The sequence below is a fragment of the Erinaceus europaeus genome, chromosome 4, assembly GCF_950295315.1.
Source record: "Erinaceus europaeus chromosome 4, mEriEur2.1, whole genome shotgun sequence".
NCBI classification, from domain to species: Eukaryota; Metazoa; Chordata; class Mammalia; order Eulipotyphla; family Erinaceidae; genus Erinaceus; species Erinaceus europaeus.
This window is the reverse complement of record NC_080165.1, coordinates 24,778,290-24,800,407: the sequence shown is the minus strand read 5'-3', so window position 1 is coordinate 24,800,407 and position 22,118 is coordinate 24,778,290. Positions and strand designations below refer to the sequence as shown.

Genomic DNA, 22,118 nt, shown 5'->3' with positions numbered 1-22,118 from the left:
GTGTGCAGTGTTGGGGATCAAAGAGTCCAATGCTTTATCCATTATGGCACCTCCTTGGCAGCCCAAACCCATATAATTTTTTTGCCTCCAGAGCTATTGCCAGGGCTCGGTGCCTGCAACACGAATCCACTGGTCCTGGAAACCATTTTTTCCCCTTTTGTTGCCCTTGTTATTTTATCATTGTTGTGGTTATTATTATTGTTGTTATTGTTGTTGTTGCTGTCACTGGATAGGACAGAAAGAAATGGAGAGAGGCGGGGAAGACAGAGAGGGGGAGAGAAAGAGAGACACCTGCAGACCTGCTTCACCGCTTGTGAAGCGACTCCCCTGCAGATGGGGAGCCAGGGGCTCGAACCCAGATCCTTACGCTGGTCCTTGTGCTTCGCGCCACATGCCCTTAACCCACTGCGCTACCACCCGACTCCCCTAAACCCATATTTTTAACTGCCCAGCCTAAACAAAAAGTCATCAGCCAAGTATTCACAGCATCCTATTGAATACACACCTCACCCCAGTTCGGAGACCACAAAATCCTCAATGAATCTCTTCCCTCCTGGACACACTTTTCTCCTTCTCAGCTGAGAGCATTCTCACACCTCAAACCTGCCCCAACTGCATTCTAGCCAAGCACTGTTTCTTTCTTTCTTTTTCTTTTTTAATTTTTTTTATTATATTTATTTATTTATTAGATAAAGACAGCCAGAAATCGAGAGGGAAGGGTTGGATAGAAAGGAAGAGAGACACCTGCAGCACTGCTTCACCACTCGTGAAGCTTTCCCCCTGCAGGTGGAGACCGGGGACTCGAACCTAGGTCCTTGAGCATTGTAACGTGTGCTCAACCAGGTGCACCACCACCCGGTCCCCCAAGCACTGTTTCTAGCTTGTGATCCAATTTCTGTGGGAAAGACCACAGATGAGTATATGCACTTTGCCTATGGAGAGACGAGTGGAGGAGTCTTGGTAGCAGAACTAAAGATTCCACTAGAATTTTGTGTCCAACAGTTGCTAAATATACTATAATTATCACATTTGTGTGAAAATGCAAGGTTCTGCATTCTGTTATTTTCATAAGACTGGATGAATCGCAGGTGTTGAGAATGGCAAAAAGTTGGGGTACCTAGGAACTAAAGTCTGTGAGCAACGCTCAGAAGCGGAATTTCTGACAAAGCTATCTATGGTCAGCCCCCAGAACCTCGCTACAATCCCAGCCCCTCCTCTAGTCTCCAGACCCCCCTTTTGGCACTCAGTCCAACTCCAGCTCCAGTGTCTGTCTTTCCCTTTAAATCCATGTGAGCACCACAACCATTAGGATTTCTCAGTGCAAACCATTTCTACATGACCCCCCAAAACTGCTTTGTCTCTGAAAGACCCCCCCCTAAAAAAAAACCAATAATAACAAGCACCGTGTAAACACACTAGGCACATTTTCAGGGTAAAGGAGGCAAAGGAGCAGGTCTTTAGGGATTCCCGAGACTCACAGAGGACGGAGGGGAGTCAAGAGACCTAGGTTCAGCGAGTTGAGGGCACCCATCTTCCTGCAGGGACACCCCACCCCCAGCACCCGCTCCCCCCGCCGCGGCAACTAGGGTGCCGCACCTAGGTCCCCAGACACGCCGGCGGGTCTCTGAGCCCTAGAGGCCCCCGGACCGGAAATGCCCCCTGAGCAGACCGCGCCCCCCTTTCCTACGGCCCCCTCCCCCGAGCCTGCCCACAGGCCCCGGATCCCCGGGCTCGCGTGATGGTCGCAGCCGGCAAGGGCGGCTCTCGGGCGGCCGCGGTCTTCTGCCCTCGCCGCGGTCCCTCCAAATCCCGGGGCTGCGGGTCCAAGGCGCACACAAAAGGCAGGGACGCGCGGCCGGCAGTGCCCCTCCCGGCCCCGAAAACCTTCCGGGATGCCTTTTCGAGGGTGCGGGTCAAGCATGCGCGATCCCCCCACCAAAACTCCGAACACCGAGCTGAAAGCCCCTCACGGAAGAAAATCCCAAGACACCCCCCTGGGGGGCGGCAGGGGCGGCCGGATCACCCCCGGCAGGTGCCCCCGCCGCACAATAACTTTGAAACTTCGGGGACATAGAGCCCCCACACACCCCAGAAGCAAAGGCGATGGGGGGGGAGGCTATTTCTTCATTTCTGCAAAAAATGCACTTTCCAGAGGGGGTGGCCTCGCGCGGCTTCGGCCTCCCGCGCTCCTCGCGCCCCGTTCTGGCCCCGCGCGGCCGAGCGCCCGCAGCCCTCCCGCCCCGGCCGCCCGCCCGGCAACGCGGCCACAGGCCGCCGGCGGGCCGCGCGCAGCACTCACCTCGGCTGGGCTGCGCTCCCCACGGGCCTGCGCCGAGCCCGATAAGTGGTATGCTATGACTAGAGGTATGATTACGTTATTATTATTAGTAATAATAAGAGTAAATGCTATTTAATTACGGGCGGCCGCATCCTGCTCCCGGCGCCGCCGCCCCGGCAGCTCGGTCCACGCGGCTCCGGAGCGCTTTACTTTCATTTCCAGCCCCTCGGCGGCCGCTGGCGGCTGCACCCGCGGGAGGCTCGTCTCCCCGCAGCTCGGCCTCCTCGGGTCCTAGAGCGCGGCTCCCCTTGCCTGGCGCCCGGGTGGGCGGCGCGGGCTACGCACCTGGGGGCGGGGAAGTCCCCCGTCCCTCTGGACGGCCCATGCCTGGGATTCACCTTTATTCTCCCTGAAAGGCGCCTTCCTTTTCAGGGCTTTTTCTTGCGGCCATTCTGCATTTCTGTGCTTCTTCTTCTAGCGTTTGCTCTTCTTCCGTAGCCAGTCAACAGCGTCAGGTTGAGCCTGATGCTGGTCATCCCCTAGGTGTGGAAAAAGCCCCTCTCCTTCGACCCCGCCACCCTCATTTTCAGGTGCATTCATCTAAGCCCTCCACCTCCTCCCCCAAACTCGAGTTGCTTTGTGCCTTTTTCTCAGATGTGCCTTTTTCTCAGTGAAGACTCTGCTGGTGTTTTTATGTCTAGGACCTTTCCAGAAACCATCTGAGGCTGCATAGGAGACTAGTGAAAGTAGCTGTAAGCATTCCTGGCACTGCCTTAGTGCTGATCAGGGCCAAGCTGGATTTGAATCCAGGGCTTTGGATCCCAACCGCTACCGGCTCCTTGATTCCTGAAGAGCCCACATTCCTGTGAACATTCTCTCAAATTTCTTTCTTTCCCATAGCTGTTTCACACATATTATGTATGTGCATGTATATGTATATATACTTTAAATTATTAATTTGTATTTATACACACCTATAATTATGAGAGATAAGTGCTTACAAACATAGGTTAATGTTGACACACATTGATATGTTTATTTATACAACTTATTATTATTAAATACCTTATATTTATATGCATTTATAATTATTAAAGATCTTGAGAACTGGGGATACATCTGTGGGACAACTTTTTAAATATTTTTTATGTTTATTTTTATTTATTTATTCCCTTTTGTTGCCCTTGTTGTTTTATTGTTGTAGTTATTATTGTTGTCATTGTTGTTGGATAGGACAGAGAAATGGAGAGGGGAGGGGGAAGACAGAGAGAGAAAGATAGACACCTGCAGACCTGTTTCACCGCTTGTGAAGCGACACCCCTGCAGCTGGGGAGCCGGGGTTTGAACCAGGATCCTTATGCGGGTCCTTGTGCTTAGCGCCACCTGCGCTTAACCCGCTGCGCTACAGCCCGACTCCCTTTTTAAATATTTTTTAAAATATTTATTTATTTCCTTTTTGTTGCCCTTGTTTTTATTAGTGGTTATTATTGTTATTGTTATTGACATCGTCATTGTTGGATAGAACAGAGAGAAATGGAGAGGGGAGGGGAAGATGGGAAAAGAAAAATAGACACCTACAGACCTGCTTCACCGCCTGTGAAGCGACTCCCCTGCAGGTGGGGAGCCGGGGGCACCAACCGGGATCCTCACGCTGGTCCTTGTGCTTTGCACCACGTGCGCTTAACCCACTGAGCTACCACCAGACTCCCTGTGGGACAATTTTTTAACATACTGTGACTAATAGAGTATATGCTCTGTATGCCTGAGGTCCCGGGATTGATCCCCAGCACCAAAAACCAACATGCACATTATGTACTAGGATAGACAAAAGCTTGGGCCTTTTTTTTTTTAATATAGACAGAGGCACAGAGAGAATAAAAGACCACAGCACTGAAGGGTCCTCAGTGATGGCAACCAGGCTCAATCAAGCCTGGGTCAAGTACAAAGCAGTGCACTATCCAGGTGAGCTATTCTGCTGGCTCCATGTACTGTTTTGTTTGTTTGTTTGTTTGTTTGTTTTTGCCATCAGCTTCTTGCTGAGGCTTGATGCCTGCATGACTACCATATCTACAAGTAGATTTTTTTCTTTTCTTTTTTTTTTTTCATTTCTTTAGGATAGAAGGTAAGACAGAAAAAAATAGGCAAGGAACAAAAAAAGGTGAGAAAAACAGAAAGAGAGGCACCTGCAGTACTGCTCCACCACTCATGAAGCTTCTCTGCAGGCGGTGACTGAGGGCTTAAACTCAAATCCATACACATACTCTATGAGGTAAGCCACCACCCAGAATTTACCTTTTTTTTTTTTTTTACAGAGAGAGAGAGACAAAGAAGTAGAGAAATCACAGCATCACAGCACTAAAACTTCCTTCAGTGTGGTAGGGCCAAGCTTGAATCTTGGTTGCACACACATTAAAACAGTTACCCAAGTAAGCTATTTCACCAGCCCAGTTTTTTTTTTTTTTGCCATCAAGCAACATTTTGAATTTATGTCAAAGATAAAATGAGATAGAAAGTATACACTTAGGGCTAGGGAGACAGCACAATGGTTATGCGAAGAAACTTTTATGCCTGAGGCACCAAGGTTCCAGATTCAACCCCTAGCACCACCATAAGCCAGAGCTGAACAGTGCTCTGGTCTCTCTCTCTTCTCTCTGTATCTCTCATTAAAATAAATTATATATATATATATATATATATATATATATATAGAGAGAGAGAGAGAGAGAGAGAGAGAATGAGAGAGAGAGAGCAAGTGCAGAACAGTAACATTAACAACAATGGAAAAAAATGGCTTCCAGGAGTAGTGGATTCATATTGCAGGCACTGAGCCCCAGTGATAACCCTGGAGGCAAAAAAAAAAAAAGATTTTCATGTCTGAGGCACCAAAGATCCGAGGTTGAGCAGTGCTCTGGCAAAAAATGTGTGTATGTGTGTGTGTGTGTGTGTGTGTGTGTGTGTGTAATGTGTATTTCCGACCACAAAAGGAAATTCCAGAAGTTGATGCTTGTTTGTTGAATTATATCACATATAAACCACAGAAAGGTAATACTCCAAATATATATCCATTACAGTAACTAAAAATTCAAAGGTTAAATGCTCCCAATATAAATAAATATGTGTAATAACTAGAATTAATCAACATTATAATGAAGGATTTTATTTTATTTTTACCAGGGCACTGTTCAGCACTGGTTTATGGTGGTGTAGAGGACTGAACCTGGGACTTTGGATCCTCAGGCATGAGTGTCTCTTTGAATAATGTTTATGTTATCTTTTTTTTTAATATTTATTTATTCCTTTTTGTTGCCCTTGTTGTTTTATTGTTGTTGTTATTGATGTTATTGTTATTGATGTTGTTGTTGTTGGATAGGACAGAGAGAAATGGAGAGAGGAGGGGAAGACAGAGAGAGGGAGAGAAAGACAGACACCTGCAGACCTGCTTCACCGCCTGTGAAGGGACTCCCCTGCAGGTGGGGAGCCGGGGGCTCGAACTGGGATCCTTACACCAGTCCTTGCGCTTTGCGCCAAATGCACTTAACCTGCTGAGCTACAGCCCGACTCCCATGTTTATGTTATCTACCCCTGCCCAGGCCTTTATTTTTTTAATGACCAGTCAGTGGGACAATAAAGTCAGGGCCTTGTGCATGCACAATCCCACTCCTCAGTCACTTGCACAACCCAATTTCTTTATTCTTTTTTTTTTTTTGGGGGGGGGGATTGTGGAGAGAGGGAAGACAGACACAGAGAGATACCACAGAACCACTCCACCACCCACAGAGCTTCCACTGGTACTGTCCATGATGCTCCCATGTAATGCTGGGGCTCAAACCTAAGAACTCACACATGGAAGACATGTGTTCTTCCTAGTATGCTATCTCCTGGGCCCTGTACTTACTTCTTTAATTTTCACAGTAATCTTAGAGGTTGGTTTTAACTTGCTCATTTTACAGATAATGAAAATGAGGCCCTGGCCTCCAGCTCTGGCACCGTGGACTGCACAAAGGAAAGTTCTGTGGTCTGGGAGGTGGTGCAGTGGATAAAACATCAAATCCTAAAGCATGAGGTCCCAAATTCAATCCCCGGTTGGCAGCACGTGTACCAAAGTAACATCTGGTTCTTTCTCTCAATCTCCTCCTATCTTTCTTGCTAGTAAATAAATAAAATCTTTAAAAAAGGAAAAAAAAAGGATAGTTCTATGGAAGGTTTGACCTGAGATGTGATGCCTTCTTCTGTGTGTCTCCCTCTTCTTCTCTCAAAAAGAAAAAAGAAAATTGGACCAAGGAAGCCACTCAGCAGTATTATGCATCTGTAATCCATTCATTCATGCCACATGAGAAAGGGGGGTGTGGCTGGGCAGTAGTGCAGCAGGTTAAGTGCACATGGAGCAAAATGCAAGGATGGCCTAAGGATCCCAGTTCCGGCTCCTCACCTGCAGGGAGGTCACTTCACAAGCAGTGAAGCAGATCTGCAGGTGTCTGTCTTTCTCACCTCCTCTCTGTCTTCTCCTCTCCTCCAGGAGAGTGGATTCGTAGTGCAGGCACTAAGCCCCAGCGATAACCCTGGAATTTAAAAAAAAAAAAAAGACAGAAAGATCAGAGAGCATTCACCCAGTAGAGCACACACTTTACCAGGCTTGAAAACCTGGGTTTGAGTCCACAGCTAGCCACATGGGAGCACCATACAGAGGGTGGAACAAGTGCTATCTTTCTTTCTTTCTTGAGAGACTGAGACTGCCAAGAGTGGTGGAATCATGCTGGCATAAAAACCCTGGCAAAAAGAGAAACAAGTGTTCATTGACCCTTAGGCTCACTGCCAGAATAAGATCTGAAATTGAGACTTCCATTTGATGCAGCTATTCGACTTCTGGGTATTTCCTTGAAGAGTACAAAAAGCCCTACTTTGAAGAAGTATATGCACTACTTGTGTTTACTATAAATTTAATTGTTCATTCAGTATCTTAAAATGAACTCAGGGCATGTGCATGCATGATATCATCTCTGAATTGTCTAACTGGACTGGCTGGCTGGCTGGCTGGCTGGCTGGCTGGCTGGCTGGCTCTCTTTTTTTCACCAGAGCACCTATCAGCTTTAATTTTGTGACTCTGAAGTTCCAGGTTCAATCCTCAACACCACCAGAACTGAGCAGTGCTCTGGTCTCTCTCTTTCTCTGTATCTTTCTCTCTATACATGACACTCTCCTTAAAAAAAGATACATTTTTTTTTTCTCCTCCAGGGTTGTCTCTGGAGCTTGGTGCCTGCATTACAAATCCACTGCTCCTGGAGGCCATATGTTCCCATTTAGTTGCCCTTGTTGTTATAGCTGTTGTTGAATAAAACAGAGAGAAATCAAGAGAGTTGGGGGGAGACCAAGAAGGGGAGAGTAAGATAGACACCTGCAGACCTGCTTCACCACCCATGATGCGATACCCCCCCCCCGCAGGTGGAGGGGGAGAGGGCTCAAACCGAGATCTTTACATTGTTCTTTCTGCTTTGCGCAACATGCGCTTAACCCGCGCTGCGCTACCGCCCAGCCCCACCACATTTAAAAGAAAGAAAGAAAGATGCCGAGGCCTAAAGAAAACTCAAAGAATTGTACAGTGAATACTCACATGCTTTAGATTAGTCTTCAGCTGTTAACTTTTACTGTATTTACTGCATATTTTATCCATCGACCCACCCACCCGTCTACATGACATTTTTGCTCTTTAGCACATACGCATACACACATATGTATTGATGCCTGCTTTATTTTATTTTATTTTTTAATTTTATTTATGTATTTATTCCCTTTTGTTGCCCCTGTTTTATTGTTTTAGTTATTATTGTTGTTGTTATTGATGTCATTGTTGTTAGATAGGACAGAGAGAAATGGAGAGAGGAGGGGAAGACAGAGAGGGGGAGAGAAAGACAGACACCTGCAGACCTGGTTCACCGCCTGTGAAGTGACTCCCCTGCAGGTGGGGAGCTGGGGGCTCGAACAGGGATCTTAACCCTGGTCCTTGTGCTTTGTGCCAGGTACACTTAACCCACTGTGCTACCGCCTGACTCCCTTATTTATTTTTAATGAGAGATACAGAAGGGGGAGGGAGAGATACCAGAATACTGCTCAGCTCTGGTTTATGATGGTACTGAGGATTAACCCGAGTTAACCTGAGACATTGGAGCCTCAGGCATTAAAGTCTCTTTGCATAACCATTATGCTGTCTCCCCAGCCCTGGATTGCCACTTTCTTTCCTTCCTTCTTTTTAAATTTCAGATAGAGAGAGGAAGAGAGATAGAAGAGGAGAAACACTAAAGCACCATCTCACTGTCTGAGGAGTTGACCCTGGTGCCACCCAAGATGCTCCCATGTAACGCCAGCGTTCAAACGTGGGTCCTTGTGTGCAGTAACACATGAATTCTACCAAGTGAGCTATCCCAGCCCCTGAAACAAAAGAATTCTTTTGTTTATTTTTTCTTTTATTATTTATTTGGATAGAGACAGAGAGAAACTCAGAGGGATGGGGGAGATAGAGAGTGAGAGACACATCTGCAGCCCTGCTTCACCACTTGTGAAACTTCTCCCCACCCCGTCAGTGGTATCTCTCTCTCTTTTTTAAATATTACCATCATGGTTACTGCTAGGGCTCAGTGTAGTATGAATTCACCACTCACAGCAGCCATTTATTCCCCCTTTTTCCTGTTTTATTTGCTAGGAAAGAAAAAAAAATTGAGGGGGGAAAAGAGAAAGAAGGAGAAAGATAACTGCAGACCTGCTTCACTGTTCCTCATATGTCCTCCCTGCAGGTGGGGAGTTCCAACCTGGGTTCCTGTGCATGGTAATGTGTACACTCAACCAGGAGTGCCACCATCCAGCCCCAAACAAAAGAATTTAAAAAATATTTATTTATTCCATTTTGTTGCCCTTGATGTTTTATTATTGTAATTACTATTATTGTTATTACTGATGTCATTGTTGTTAGATAAGACAGAAGAGAAATGGAGAGAGGATGGGAAGACAGAGAGGGGGAGAAAAAGACACCTGCAGACTTGCTTCATCGCAGGTGGGAAGCTGGGAACTCGAACTTGGATCTTTACACCGGTCCTTGCACTTTGCACCACGTGCACTTAACCTGCTGCGCCTGACTCCTCAAAAGAATTATTATTATTATTATTATTTTTATATTTTTGATTTATTTTATTTTATTTATTTATGAGAAAGATAGGAAGAGAGAGAAAGAACCAGACATCACTCTGGCACATGTGCTGCCGGGGATTGAACTCGCGATCTCATGCTTGAGAGTCCAAAGCTTTACCGCTGCGCCACCTCCCGGACCACAAAAGAATTATTAAAAGAGAAAAATCTAAGGAGTTTTCTAGGCAATATATATATATATAGAGAGAGAGAGTTCTCCCTCTCAGAATATCAACAGACTGATAATAAAAGTGTATAAGGCAGTAGTCCAGGAGGTGGTGCAGTGGCTAAGGCACTAGACTCTCAAGCATGAGGTCCTGAGTTCAATCCCTGGCAGCACATGTACCAGAATGATGTCTGGTTCTTTCTCTCTCTCTCCCCTATCTTTCTCATTAATAAATAAATAAATAAATAAATAAATAAATAAAATCTTTAAAAAAAGTGTATAAGGCAGCATAGAATGTATCATTGATATTCTTTTTGAAAATGGGCATAAAACAAAATTGTAAACAGGAAAAAAAATTTTTTTATTTCTTTATTGGGGAACTAATGCTTTACATTCAACAGTAAACTATACAATAGTTTGTACATGCATAACATTCCCCAGATTCCCATTTAACAATACAACCCCCACTATGTCATTTATCATCCTTCATGGACCTGTATTCTCCCCACCCACCCACCCACCCCAGAGTCTTTTACTTGGGTGCAATACACCAATTCCATTTCAGGTTCTACTTGTGTTTTCTTTTCTTTTTCTTTTTTTTTTTAAAGTAACTAAAGCCACCTGGAGTGACTAGTTTAGAAAATATCTGTTTTTTTCTTTCTCACTGGGAAGACTGTAGAGAAAGGTTAGTGGTAGAGCACTGGGGAGATTAGCCAGCACTGCAAGGAGCTGACCTAAAGAATACAAAACTATTGGCCACAGGTGATCATAGATCACAATTTATAGAAAGATTTTGTGTACTAAACAGTTCTATTCATGTTCTTTTGAAGAGGAGAACTATCTCTCACAATCAGCTATAATTATGTAAGTGATGATCTGAGTATTAGTGTCACCTAAAATCAAGTTCTTCACTTGTTCGCTTTCAGTTTATTTTTTAATGTTTTATTCGTTTTATTTTAATGAGACAGAGAAAAGGAGAGGCCCCAGAATACTGCTTAGTTCTGGTTTGTGATAGTACCAGGGATTGAACCTGGAACCTCAGTGGCTCAGGCATGAAGGTCTTTTGCAGAGACACCATGCTATGTTCCCTGTCCTAGTTTCTTTTCCTAAGAGTCCAATGAAAGACTTTTTTAAAAAATTATTATTATTATTATTATTTATTTATTTTATTTTTTATTTATTTTTTTTTATTTAAGAAAGGATTAATTAACAAAACCATAGGGTAGGAGGGGTACAACTCCACACAATTCCCACCACCCAATCTCCATATCCCACCCCCTCCCCCAATAGCTTTCCCATTCTCTATCCCTCTGGGAGCATGGACCCAGGGTCATTGAGGGTTGCAGAAGGTAGAAGGTCTGGCTTCTGTAATTGCTTCCTCGCTGAACATGGGCGTTGACTGGTCGGTCCATACTCCCAGTCTGCCTCTCTTTCCCTAGTAGGATGGGTCTCTGGGGAAGCTGAGCTCCAGGACACATTGGTGGTGTCTTCAATCCAGGGAAGTCTGGCCGGCATCCTGATGACACCTGGAACCTGGTGACTAAAAGGAGAGTTAACATACAAAGCCAAACAAATTGTTGAGCAATCATGGACCCAAAGCTTGGAAAAGTGGAGAGGAAGTATTAGGGAGGTACTCACTGCAAACTCTAGTATACTTCTGCTTTCTTACTTTGGTGCCATACTCCAAACTCAGTCAATTTCTGCTTTGCGTTTCTACTTCTTTTTTTTTTTTTTACATGCATAACATTCCCCAGATTCCCATTTAGCAATACAACCCCCACTATTTCATTCATCATTTTTCATGGACCTGTATTCTCCCCACCCACCCACCCACCCCAGAGTCTTTTACTTTGGTGTAATACTCCAATTCCATTTCAGGTTTGACTTGTGTTTTCTTTTCTAATCTTGTTTTTCAACTTCGGCCTGAGAGTGAGATCATCCCATATTCATCCTTCTGTTTCTGACTTATTTCACTCAACATGATTTTTTCAAGGTCCATCCAAGATCAGCTGAAAACGGTGAAGTCACCATTTTTTACAGCTGAGTAGTATTCCATTGTGTATATATACCACAACTTCCTCAGCCACTCATCTGTTGTTGGACACCTGGGTTGCTTCCAGGTTTTGGCTATTACAAATTGTGCTGCCAAGAACATATGTGTACACAGATCTTTTTGGATGGATGTGTTGGGTTCCTTAGGATATATCCCCAGGAGGGGAATTGCAGGGTCATAGGGTAGGTCCATTTCTAGCCTTCTGAGAGTTCTCCAGACTGTTCTCCACAGAGGTTGGACAAATTGACATTCCCACCAGCAGTGCAGGAGGGTTCCTTTGACCCCACACCCTTTCCAGCATTTGCTGCTGTTACCTTTTCTGATGTGTGACATTCTCACAGGAGTGAAGTGGTATCTCATTGTTGTCTTTATTTGCATTTCTCTGACAATCAGAGACTTGGAGCATTTTTTCATGTGTTTCTCGGCCTTTTGGATCTCTTCTGTGGTGAATATTCTGTCCAAGTCCTCCCCCCATTTTTGGATGGGGTTATTTGTTGTCTTATTGTTGAGTCTGGCAAGCTCTTTATATATGTTGGTTATTAAACTCTTATCTGGGGAGTCAGGCTGTAGCGCAGCGGGTTAAGCGCAGGTGGCGCAAAGCACAAGGACCGGCATAAGGATCCCGCTTCAAACCCCAGCTCCCCTCCTGCAGGGGAGTCGCTTCACAGGCGCTTCACAGCTCTCTAATAACCATGAGATAATTAGAATTTTCTTCCATATTCTCATTTGTTGTTCCTGCATTTCTGATTACAATTTTTTCAAATTCTTTACTCACTCCTGTTATTATTTCCTTAGCTAATGTTTGGATGTTGAACTCGTTGTTTTGTGCTTCACCCTCTGGAGGAGTTTTAGCTGGACTCTTGTCCTGGTTCGAGTCTCCAATATTTTTTCTTGTTGTTTTAACCATTTTATATATTATGAGTTCCCTTTATCAGTACTTTTCAAATTATTGATTACTATTGCCTGGATTGACTTGTGTCTAAGTAATTTAATTAAAGGGTTTACCGTGGTGGAAATTAACAGTTTTTTCAATCCCTGTGTTGGAGCTCAGTGATGTAAAAGCCTCTTTTTTTTTTCTTCCCTGTAGGCTATGGGAGCCTGAGGCCTTTTAAACTATCAATAGGCTTCTTAGCTTAATCACTAACTCCTGACCAAGAGATAAAGCAGGGTGTGGCAGAGATAATCCAGTGGTTATGCAAAGAGACTTTCACAGCCCCTCAGCTATGCCACTGAGGTATAGGTCTTCTCCTGAGTTCCCCTCTGTCCCCTGGTTAGATCTCTGTCCCCTGGTGTCCCTCCCTTTTGCTGCTCCAGATTCTGAGGGTAGTAGCAATGGAGACTCAGAGTTGCACTTGGTGAGTCTCTGGGGAGTCCTTTCCTCCCTTCAGCTGTCCCCTTGTTGTGGAGCAGACTGGAGGTGGTGTCTCCACTGATAAACTGCTGAACTGTTAGCAGTCACTTAATCTCTCCTTAGGCCCCTCTCTCCTCTCTGTCACCAGCCACGCGTGTTTGTACTCACGGGTGATTTACTGGGTTCCTGTGGTCATTCTAGTCCTGTCTTGTTTAGGTCCGGGTGGTCTCTTTTGGTATTCCTAGTTGATCTGGGAGAGGAGAGGAGAGGAGAGGAGAGGAGAGGAGAGGAGAGGAGAGGAGAGGAGAGGAGAGGAGAGGAGAGGAGAGAAAGCGATCTGCTGCTCGTAGCTCTGCCTCCGGAAGTCGAATCAGGAAAAAATATTTTAAAATATGAAAACAGCCTTATAAAATTAAATATTTGAAGTGACCAAGAAAAAAAGAGAGAGAGAGAGAAGGGAGTCAGGCAGTAGTGCAGTGGGTTAAGCATACATAGCACAAGGAATGATGTAAAGATCCCGGTTCGAGCCCCCAGCTCCCCACCTGACAGGGGAGTGGCTTCACAGGCAGTGAAACAGGTCTGCAAGTGTCTATCTTTCTCTCCCCCTCTGTCTTCCCCTCCTCTCTCCATTTCTCTGTCCTATCTAACAATGACAACATCAACAACAATAATAACTACAACAACAATAGAAAACAACAAGGGCAACAAAAAGGGAAAATAAATATAAATGAATATTTAAGAAAAGAGAGAGAAAATCTACCCAGAGCATCTAGTACCAGTAGACCCTCCACAAGCCATTGGATGCAAATTTAAGCTCCTCTTGAGACACTATCCCTCCCTCCCTCCATCCTTCCCTCTCTTCCTTCCTTTCACTTGAGCATCACTCTGGCACATGGGACGCTGAGGACTGAACTCAGGACCACATGCTTGAAAGTCCAACACTTTATCCACTGCACCACCTCCCAAGCAACAAACACGATAATTTTCTCATTGGTTGCTGGATTCTCAATAGCTGGAAAAGTGCTTAACACGGGAGTGGGGCGGTAGCACAGAAGGTTAAGCGCACTGGTGCTAAGCCCAAGGACCAGTGTAAGGATTTCTGTTGACCCCCAGCTCTCCAACTGCAGGGGAGTCACTTCACAGGCGGTGAAGCAGGTCTGCAGGTGTCTGTCTTTCTTTCCCCCTCTGTCTTTACCTCCTCTCTCCATTTTTTTCTGTCTTATCTATCAACGACATCAATAGCAACAACAACAATAACTACAACAACAATAAAAAACAAGGGCAACAAAAGGGAAAAATAAATAAATATAAAATAAAAATATATCTGCTCTGGTAAAAAAAAAAAGCGCTTAACACATAGTAAATATTCAGGGCTAGGTGGTGACACACCTGGTAGAGTATATATATTACTAGGCATGAGAACCAGAGTTCAAGACCCTGGTCCCTCCCTATAGTGGGGAAGTTTCAGGAGCAGTCCAGAGCAGAGCAGTGCTGAGGCTGTCTTTCTCTTTCTCTATTTCTCTCTGTGTCTATTAAACGCAGACAAGCACACACAAAAATACTATATACAAGTGGACTGTTTGAGTTATTTTAATTATGGTAGTTAATGAAAGGTATAATAATGAGTTCTACTTTGGTTGTGGAAACTGTATGGAATTATACCCCTGTTATCTTACAATCTTGTTAATCATTATTAAATCACTAATAAATTTTTTTAAAAAATCTAAAAAAAAAAATGAGTTCTAATGGGAGCCTTAGGTTTGAGTTTAGGGTGGGAGGGATATGGTCTATGTTGACTTTTTTTTTTTTTTTTTTTTTGGTTTCTGTTGTCTTTAACATGATAGAACAACCTTCTCCCACCAGGGAAGATGAATTTTGGAGTAGGGGAGGGGAGATAGCTCTCCTATAAAGTTGGCAGATCTGGCCCACTCTTCTCCTCCTGGCTCAAGGGGCAGATTCCATTGGACTTTGGACATTTCTCTTCACATTCCTCACGTGCCTGACATACTTCAAGCATTTGTTTTTGATCTGAATAACGGTAAGTCTGCAGCCTTAGTAACTCTTCAGGAAACCAGTATAAAATAGTTATTTACCCAATCTACAGTTGGCAATTAAGTGTGTTTTTAGGCACCACAATGGAATTTAAAGCACTCAGTTAAAGTAAACCAAACTAATGAAGGAAGCCTGATGTTATTTTTTCTTCAAAACACTCTTTAAAAGAAGAGGGAAAAGTCTCCTTTTAGCCCTGTACCTAATACCTCCCTTACATTCACAAAGTGACTTGTTCTGTGAGTCTGTTCCAAAGCAATCTTTCACTGTATCTTTTCTAAATTGTTGTGTAATTTGAGCAGGTTATTTGACCTCTGAAGGGTTCTGTGGAAGTAAGGAAAAAGGTGGTATTATCCTTTTGTCAAAGGCAAACAGACTATCAGGTGATAATTGGGAAGAGAAAGGAGAGGTGAGAGAAAATAGGACAAAGAAATTGGTTGGGCAAACTGATGTTTCTGGATTTGTCTTATCATTATGCACCTTTGAAAAATGCTCTTTTGGGGAGGGGAGTTGGAATCAAACCTAGGGATTCCTACATGCAAGACATGTGCTCAACAATTAAACTACACCGCTGCCTCTCCTCTTTTATTAAATGCAAACACTCCCTCCCCATATATATTATTTGACAGGACAAAGAGAAACTCAGAGGGGAGGGGAAGATAGAGAGAAATATAGATACCTACAGACCTCCTCTCTCCCATAAGTAACTAAACAAATCTTTAAGAAATATTTATGGGGGTCAGGCGGTGGCACAGTGGGTTAAGCGCATGTGGCGCAAAGCGCGGGGACCCTCATGAGGATCGGCGTGAGGATCCTGGTTCGAGCCCCCAGCTCCCCACGTGCAGGGGAGTCGCTTCACAGGCGGTGAAGCAGGTCTGCAGGTGTCTATCTTTCTCTCCCCCACTCTGTCTTCCCCTCCTCTCTCCATTTCTATCTGTCCTATCCAACAATGACATCAATAACAACAACAACAATAATAACCACAATACAACAATAAGGGCAACAAAAGGGAATAAATAAATATTAAAAAATAATAATAATAAAAATAAAGTATTTATTATTGGTTAGAGACAGAGAAATTGAGAGGGAAGAGAAGATAATATAGAGAGACACCTGTAGCACTGCTTTACTGTTGTAACTTTAACTTGAAAAGGGGTTTGTGGGGCTGCTGTGGCACATAAAAAGGATTCGCAGTGGGGAGCTGGGAAGGGGTTTAAACAATATAGGGTGAAACAGGTAAAAGGCAAAATAAGCAATTATCATCAGGGGTTAAGAGTACTCTAGGTCCATAAAATCTGAGTATAGTTATCAAAAGTTTAGTCCCATAAGATTAATAATTATCAGCTGAAGTAAAAGTTGCTGATGGCTGTAGAGAGGTCAAAAACTTTACCAGCTAGCAGAGTCACACGTGTTCAGTTCTCAGGGGAGGTAGCCATGGCAGATACCTGGAGCACCAGGAGAAGCAGCAGCAGCCAAAGAGAGTGACCTGCTCCAAGTCCTAGGTGGACAGTGGATTGCCCAATGAAACCCATTTTTACAGCGTGGACATTTAGCAGATGGGGGGTTTGAATATCTGTCATTTCTATTTAATGTATAACTAGGCCGTGAGAAATTAGCTTTTCAGCCCTTTTAGATATGACCCTCATTGTTGCACTTAAAGCAAACTTCCCTGGACAGACAACCCCACCAATGTGTCCTAGAGCTCTGCTTCCCTAGAGCCCCACCCTAGCAGGGAAAGAGAGAGGCAGGCTGGAGTATGAATCAACCTGTCAATGCCCATGTTTAGCAGGGAAGCAATTACAGAAGCCAGACCTTCCACCTTCTGCAACCCACAATGACCCTGGGCCCATACTCCCAGAGGAACAAAGAATAGGAAAGCTATCAGGGGAGGGGATGGGACACGGAGTTCTGGTGGTGGGAATTGTGTGGAGTTGTACTCCTCTTATCCTATGGTTTTGTTAATGTCTCCTTTTTAAAATAAATAAATTTAAATAAATAAATAATTATAAAAACAAAACAAAACAAACAAAAAAAGCCCAAATTGGTGTTGGGTGGTGGCTCACCAGGTTCCCCCAACCCCATTCCACCCACCCCCACCTGGAAGGAAAGACATTCACAAGTCTCAGTGAAACAGTGATGCAGGTGTCTCCTCTCCCTTTCTATTTCTCTCTAGGGGGAAAAACAGTGGGAGTGGTGGAGAGTAATAGCCCAGGGAAAAGCCTAGTGAAAAGCAAAAACCAACCAACAAAAATTGCTTTGGGACTTGCAGCTTGTTGTGGTGGAGGGTGAGCAGCAGAAGATGACTCATTCTAAAAGGCATGTAGAGAAACTTCCTGGAGTAGGTGGCATTTGATAAGGGCTTTGTAGGCTAGGAGAGGACCTTCTTAGAGGAACTGCATCTCAGACACTTTGTGAACTAGGTTCTAGGCCTCAGTGTTCTCATTCTTGTGCTGGGCAGGGTGGTGATGAAACTCATTTCCTCCATGATTTTAAAGGTTAACTGTGTATGAGGGCTGGGGAAATAGTGCACAGGATTTGCACGCCAGACATCCTAAATTTGACCCCTGATTTATTTGTATTTAGTTATTATTGGATAGAGACAGAGAGAAATTGAGAAGGGAGGGATAGCTAGAGAGGGAAAGAGGGCAGGGATAGATAGCATAATAATTATGCAAAGAGACTTTCTTGCCTGAGGCTTCTAAGTCCCAGGTTCAATCCCCTGCACAACCATAAATCAGAGCTGAGTGGTCTGTGAGGTGGCACAGTGATAAAGCTTTGGACTCTCAAGCATGAGGTCCTGAGTTCAATCCCCAGCAGCACGTTTGTCAGAGTGATGTCTGGTTCTATCTCCTCCTATCTTCCTCATTAATAAATAAAATATTTTAAAAAAACAAAAAACAAGGAGTCGGAGTCGGGTGGTAGCACAGTGGGTTAAGCGCAGGTGGCACAAAGCACAAGGACCGGGGTAAGGATCCCGGTTCGAGCCTCTGGCTCCCCACCTGCAGGGGAGTCGCTTCACAAGCAATGAAGTAGGTCTGCAGGTGTCTATCTTTCTCTCCCCCCTCTCCATTTCTCTCTGTCCTATCCAACAATGACAACATCAGTAGCAATAACAACAATAAAATAACAAAAGTGAATAAATATTTTTAAAAAACAGAGTTAATCAGTGCTCTGGTTGAAGAGAGAGAGAGAGAGAGAGAGAGAACAGAGAGACACACTTGCAGCCCTGCTTCCCACTTGTAAGTTTTCCCTGCTGCAGGTGGGGACTGGGTCTTGAAACTGGATCCTTGCACAGTGTAATGTGTGCATTTAACCAGGTGTGCCCCGCCTGGCCCACAATTAATTAATTTTTAACAGAGCATTGCTTAGCTCTGGTGGTGTAGGGGATTGAATTTGGGACTTTGAAGCCTCAGGCATGAAATGTTTTTTCTTTTTAATTTTTTAAAAAGATTAATTTTTTATTTTTTAATATTTATTTTCCCTTTTGTTTCCCTTTTTTCATTGTTTTTGTAGTTATTGTTGTTGTTATTGATGTTGTTTTGCTGGATAGAACAGAGAGAAATGGAGAGAGAAGGGGAAGACAGAGAGGGAAGAGAAAGACAGACACCTACAGATCTGCTTCCTGCCTGTGAAGTGACTCCCCTGCAGGTAGGAAGCCAGGGGCTCAAACTGACTTTTTAATCTTTTAAATACTTATTTATTTATTTTCCCTTTTTTGCCCTTGTTATTCACTGCTGTTGTAGTTATTATTATTGTTATTATTGATGTCATTAGCATTGTTAGATAGGACAGACAGAGATGGAGAGAGGAGGGGAAGACAGAGAGGGGGAGAGAAAGATAAGACACCTGCAGACCTGCTTCACCACCTGTGAAGCGACTCCCCTGCAGGTGGGGTGCCGGGGGGATCTTTATGCCAGTCCTTGTGCTTTGCAGCACCTGTGCTTAACCTGCTGCGCTACCGTCCAACTCCTGAAATGTTTTTTTTTTAAATTTCTTTATTGGGGAATTAATGTTATAGATTAATTAAGTACAATAGTTTTAAATGCATAACATTTCCTAGTTTTCCATATAACAATACAACCCCCACTAGGTCCTCTGTCATCCTTTTTGGACCTGTATTCTCCCCCCATACCCACCCAACCCAGAGTCTTTTACTTTGGTGCAATATGCCAATTGAAATGTTTTTTTCATAACCATTATGTTACTTCCCCCAACCAGTGTTCTGATTGAAATAACAATAAAAAACTGTGTGAATGGATGTGATACATAATGTATTTAACTAAGATTTGCAGATAAAATAAAAAGTATGTGTGTAGGCTAAGGGGTGAGAAGTGACTGGAAAAGCCAGCTTCATGTATTGACATTGATTATTGGGTAATAGCATTTCTAGGTAATGTTTGCTTTTCTCTTTATCTTGTTCTATGTTGGTTGAAGTGTTTATAAGGACATATGCTATCCTTTTTAAAAGAAACTTATTTGTGTTTTATAAAAGTCAATCTTGGTGTATCTGGGAGGTGGCACAGTGGCTAAAGCACTGGACTCTCAAGCATGAGGTCCTGAGTTCAATCCCTGGCAGCACATGTGCCAGAGTGATGTCTGGTTCTTACTCTTTCTCCTATCTTTCTCATTAATAAATAAATAAAATCTTTTTTTAAAAAAAAGTCAATCTGGGGCTATGAAATAGCTCAACAAGTAGAATACCAGAATTTGGGTTTGAGTTCCTGGCCATTACATGAGAACATCATGCACAGGGGAAGTTTCATAAGTGATGGAGCAGTGCTACAGTATGTTGCAGTATCTCTCCTTCTCTGTCTCTCATCCTCTAAGGAAAAAAAAATTCAACCTACAGGAAAATAGCAAAAATGTCCATAGAACTCCTATACACATTTTCACACAGATTCACTTACTAACATTTAGCCTCATTTACACTATTTTACATATTATGTATGTATATTATGTGTATATACCTGATATGCATGTGCTTATACATATTTTGGGGAAAACACTTGAGAGTGAAGTTGCAGACACCATGCCCCTAATCATTTCAATCCAAAGTTTCCAAAAACAAGGTCAGTCTCTTACATAACCCATAACGTAACTCTTACCGTACAACAATAATAACTGTTGGGTAGTATGCCACCTCCCCCTGGCTTCTGCTTAACCATATGCCTATATAGGGATTTACTGATCCTATTCAAAGCTTTGGTCTATTTACATAAATCACTTTTACATTTACATAAAGCACTCCCTCCAGGGCATTGGTAGTTCAGTGATAGGATTCTCGCCTGTTCCACCCCCTCCTTGTCACACTGATTTTCACCAGTCACTTTTCTCTCCACCCTCTCTATATCACATCCTGTTTCCACCCTACTTGGAGAGTATAAAAACAGCTGCTCTTCTGATTAAAGACACTTGGAAATTGCTTTCCGGCTCCGAGAGTTCCAGAGTGTATCTCCTGCAAAGTTGGTGCGGCACGAGTTCCTGATCCCTCTCCCACGCAGCAGCCTAGATCGGCTCCAGTTGAGTTCTCTCCAAGCCAGAGAGCACTAGCTTGGGAAGAAGTACCCTCAGGCTATCCCGGCAAAAATCAATACATTTAACATTGATAGGATATTATTTAGTATCATCAAATTCTGTACATTGGCTCAGTAATGTCCTTTATATAATCCCCCTTTGAAAATCACTCAGGATTGTATGTAATATTTAGCTGTCTCATTTTAAAAATATTTATTCCTGTGATCCCGGAGGTGGCACTGTGGATAAAGCATTGGTCTCTCAACCATGAGGTCCTGAGTTCTGTCCCTGGCAGCACATGCACCAGAGTGATGTCTGGTTCTTTCTCTCCTCCTATCTTTCTCATTAATAAATAAATAAAATATAAAAAATATATTTATTCCCTTTTGATGCCCTTGTTTTATTGTTGTAGTTATTATTGTTGTTGTTATTGATGTCCTTTGTTGTTGGATAGGACAGAGAGAAATGGAGAGAGGAGGGGGAGACAGAGAGGGGGAGAGAAAGACAGACACCTGCAGACCTGCATCACTGCTTCTGAAGCAAGCCCCCTGCAGGTGGGGAGCCAGGGGCTCCAACCAGGATCCTTATGCCGGTTCTTGAGCTTTGTGCCACCTGCGCTTAACCAGCTGCGCTACCCCTCCGACTCCCCTAGCTGTCTCTCTCTCTCTCTCTTTTTTTTTTTTTTTATACCAGAGCATTGCCCAGCTCTGGCTTATGGCAGTGCGGGGGATTGAACCTGGGACTTGAGTAGCTGTCTCATTTTTAAGATTTATTTATTTATGAGAGAACCAAAGCATTACTTATGTACTGTGTTCTGACTGAACTCATCTTGCAAGTCCAATATTATGAAACCTTCCTGCCCCAAACTTTCCCACCCACTCAGCTCCGCTCCACCTACCCTCCCTTTTATTTTTTCTTTTATTTTTTAAATTTATTTAGTTTCCCTTTTGTTGCCCTTGTTTTTTATTGTTGATGTAGTTATTATTGTTGTTGCTATTGATGCCGTCGTTGTTAGATAGGACAGAGAAAAATGGAGAGAGGAGGGGAAGACAGAGAGGGGGAGAGAAAGACAGACACCTGCAGACCTGCTTCACCGCCTGTGAAGCGACTCCCCTGCAGGTGGGGAGCTGGGGGCTCGAACCGGTTATGTTTTCGTTTTCTTTTTTTAAAGTCAAGACCACTGCTTAGTTCCAGTTTACGGTAGTGCTAGGGTTGAACCAGGCATGAAATCAGTCTCCTTTAATGTGCAACAGTCTCTGTTTTCTCTTGTATTTCATGACACACTTTTTAGAAGCATATCCCACAATTTGGGTTCTTCTGAAGTTTTATTTGATTAAATGTAATCCTTTATTGACTAGATGGTAATACTGTGTCCTCCTGCACCCTAACCCGAGGTGGCAGGTGGACGTTAGTTGTATTATTCATATTAATGATATCACTGATATTAACGCAGAACACTTGGTTAATGCACACACAGGTGTAAGGTTTAGTAACAAGTTTACTATTTCCTCTTTTTAGCTATTTAGTAACTTGT

General features: G+C 43.7%; 1 protein-coding gene across 4 annotated transcripts in view; it reads right to left on the bottom strand.

The window, feature by feature from the left end:
* Window positions 1–13,234, bottom strand: part of ZC3H7B (zinc finger CCCH-type containing 7B) — an 85,488-nt gene extending 72,254 nt beyond the window's left edge. For 2 of the 4 annotated variants that reach the window (XM_060189030.1, XM_060189033.1), the window contains exon 1: window positions 2,419–2,588. In XM_060189030.1, coding sequence (XP_060045013.1) covers window positions 2,419–2,430 — 12 coding nt within the window. In that variant the 5' untranslated portion in view covers window positions 2,431–2,588. Of the gene's footprint in view, window positions 1–2,299; window positions 2,589–13,189 lie in introns of those variants that run through there. The other 2 variants (XM_060189032.1, XM_060189031.1) reach the window with 2 other exon arrangements.
* Window positions 13,235–22,118: the final 8,884 nt, after the last annotated feature.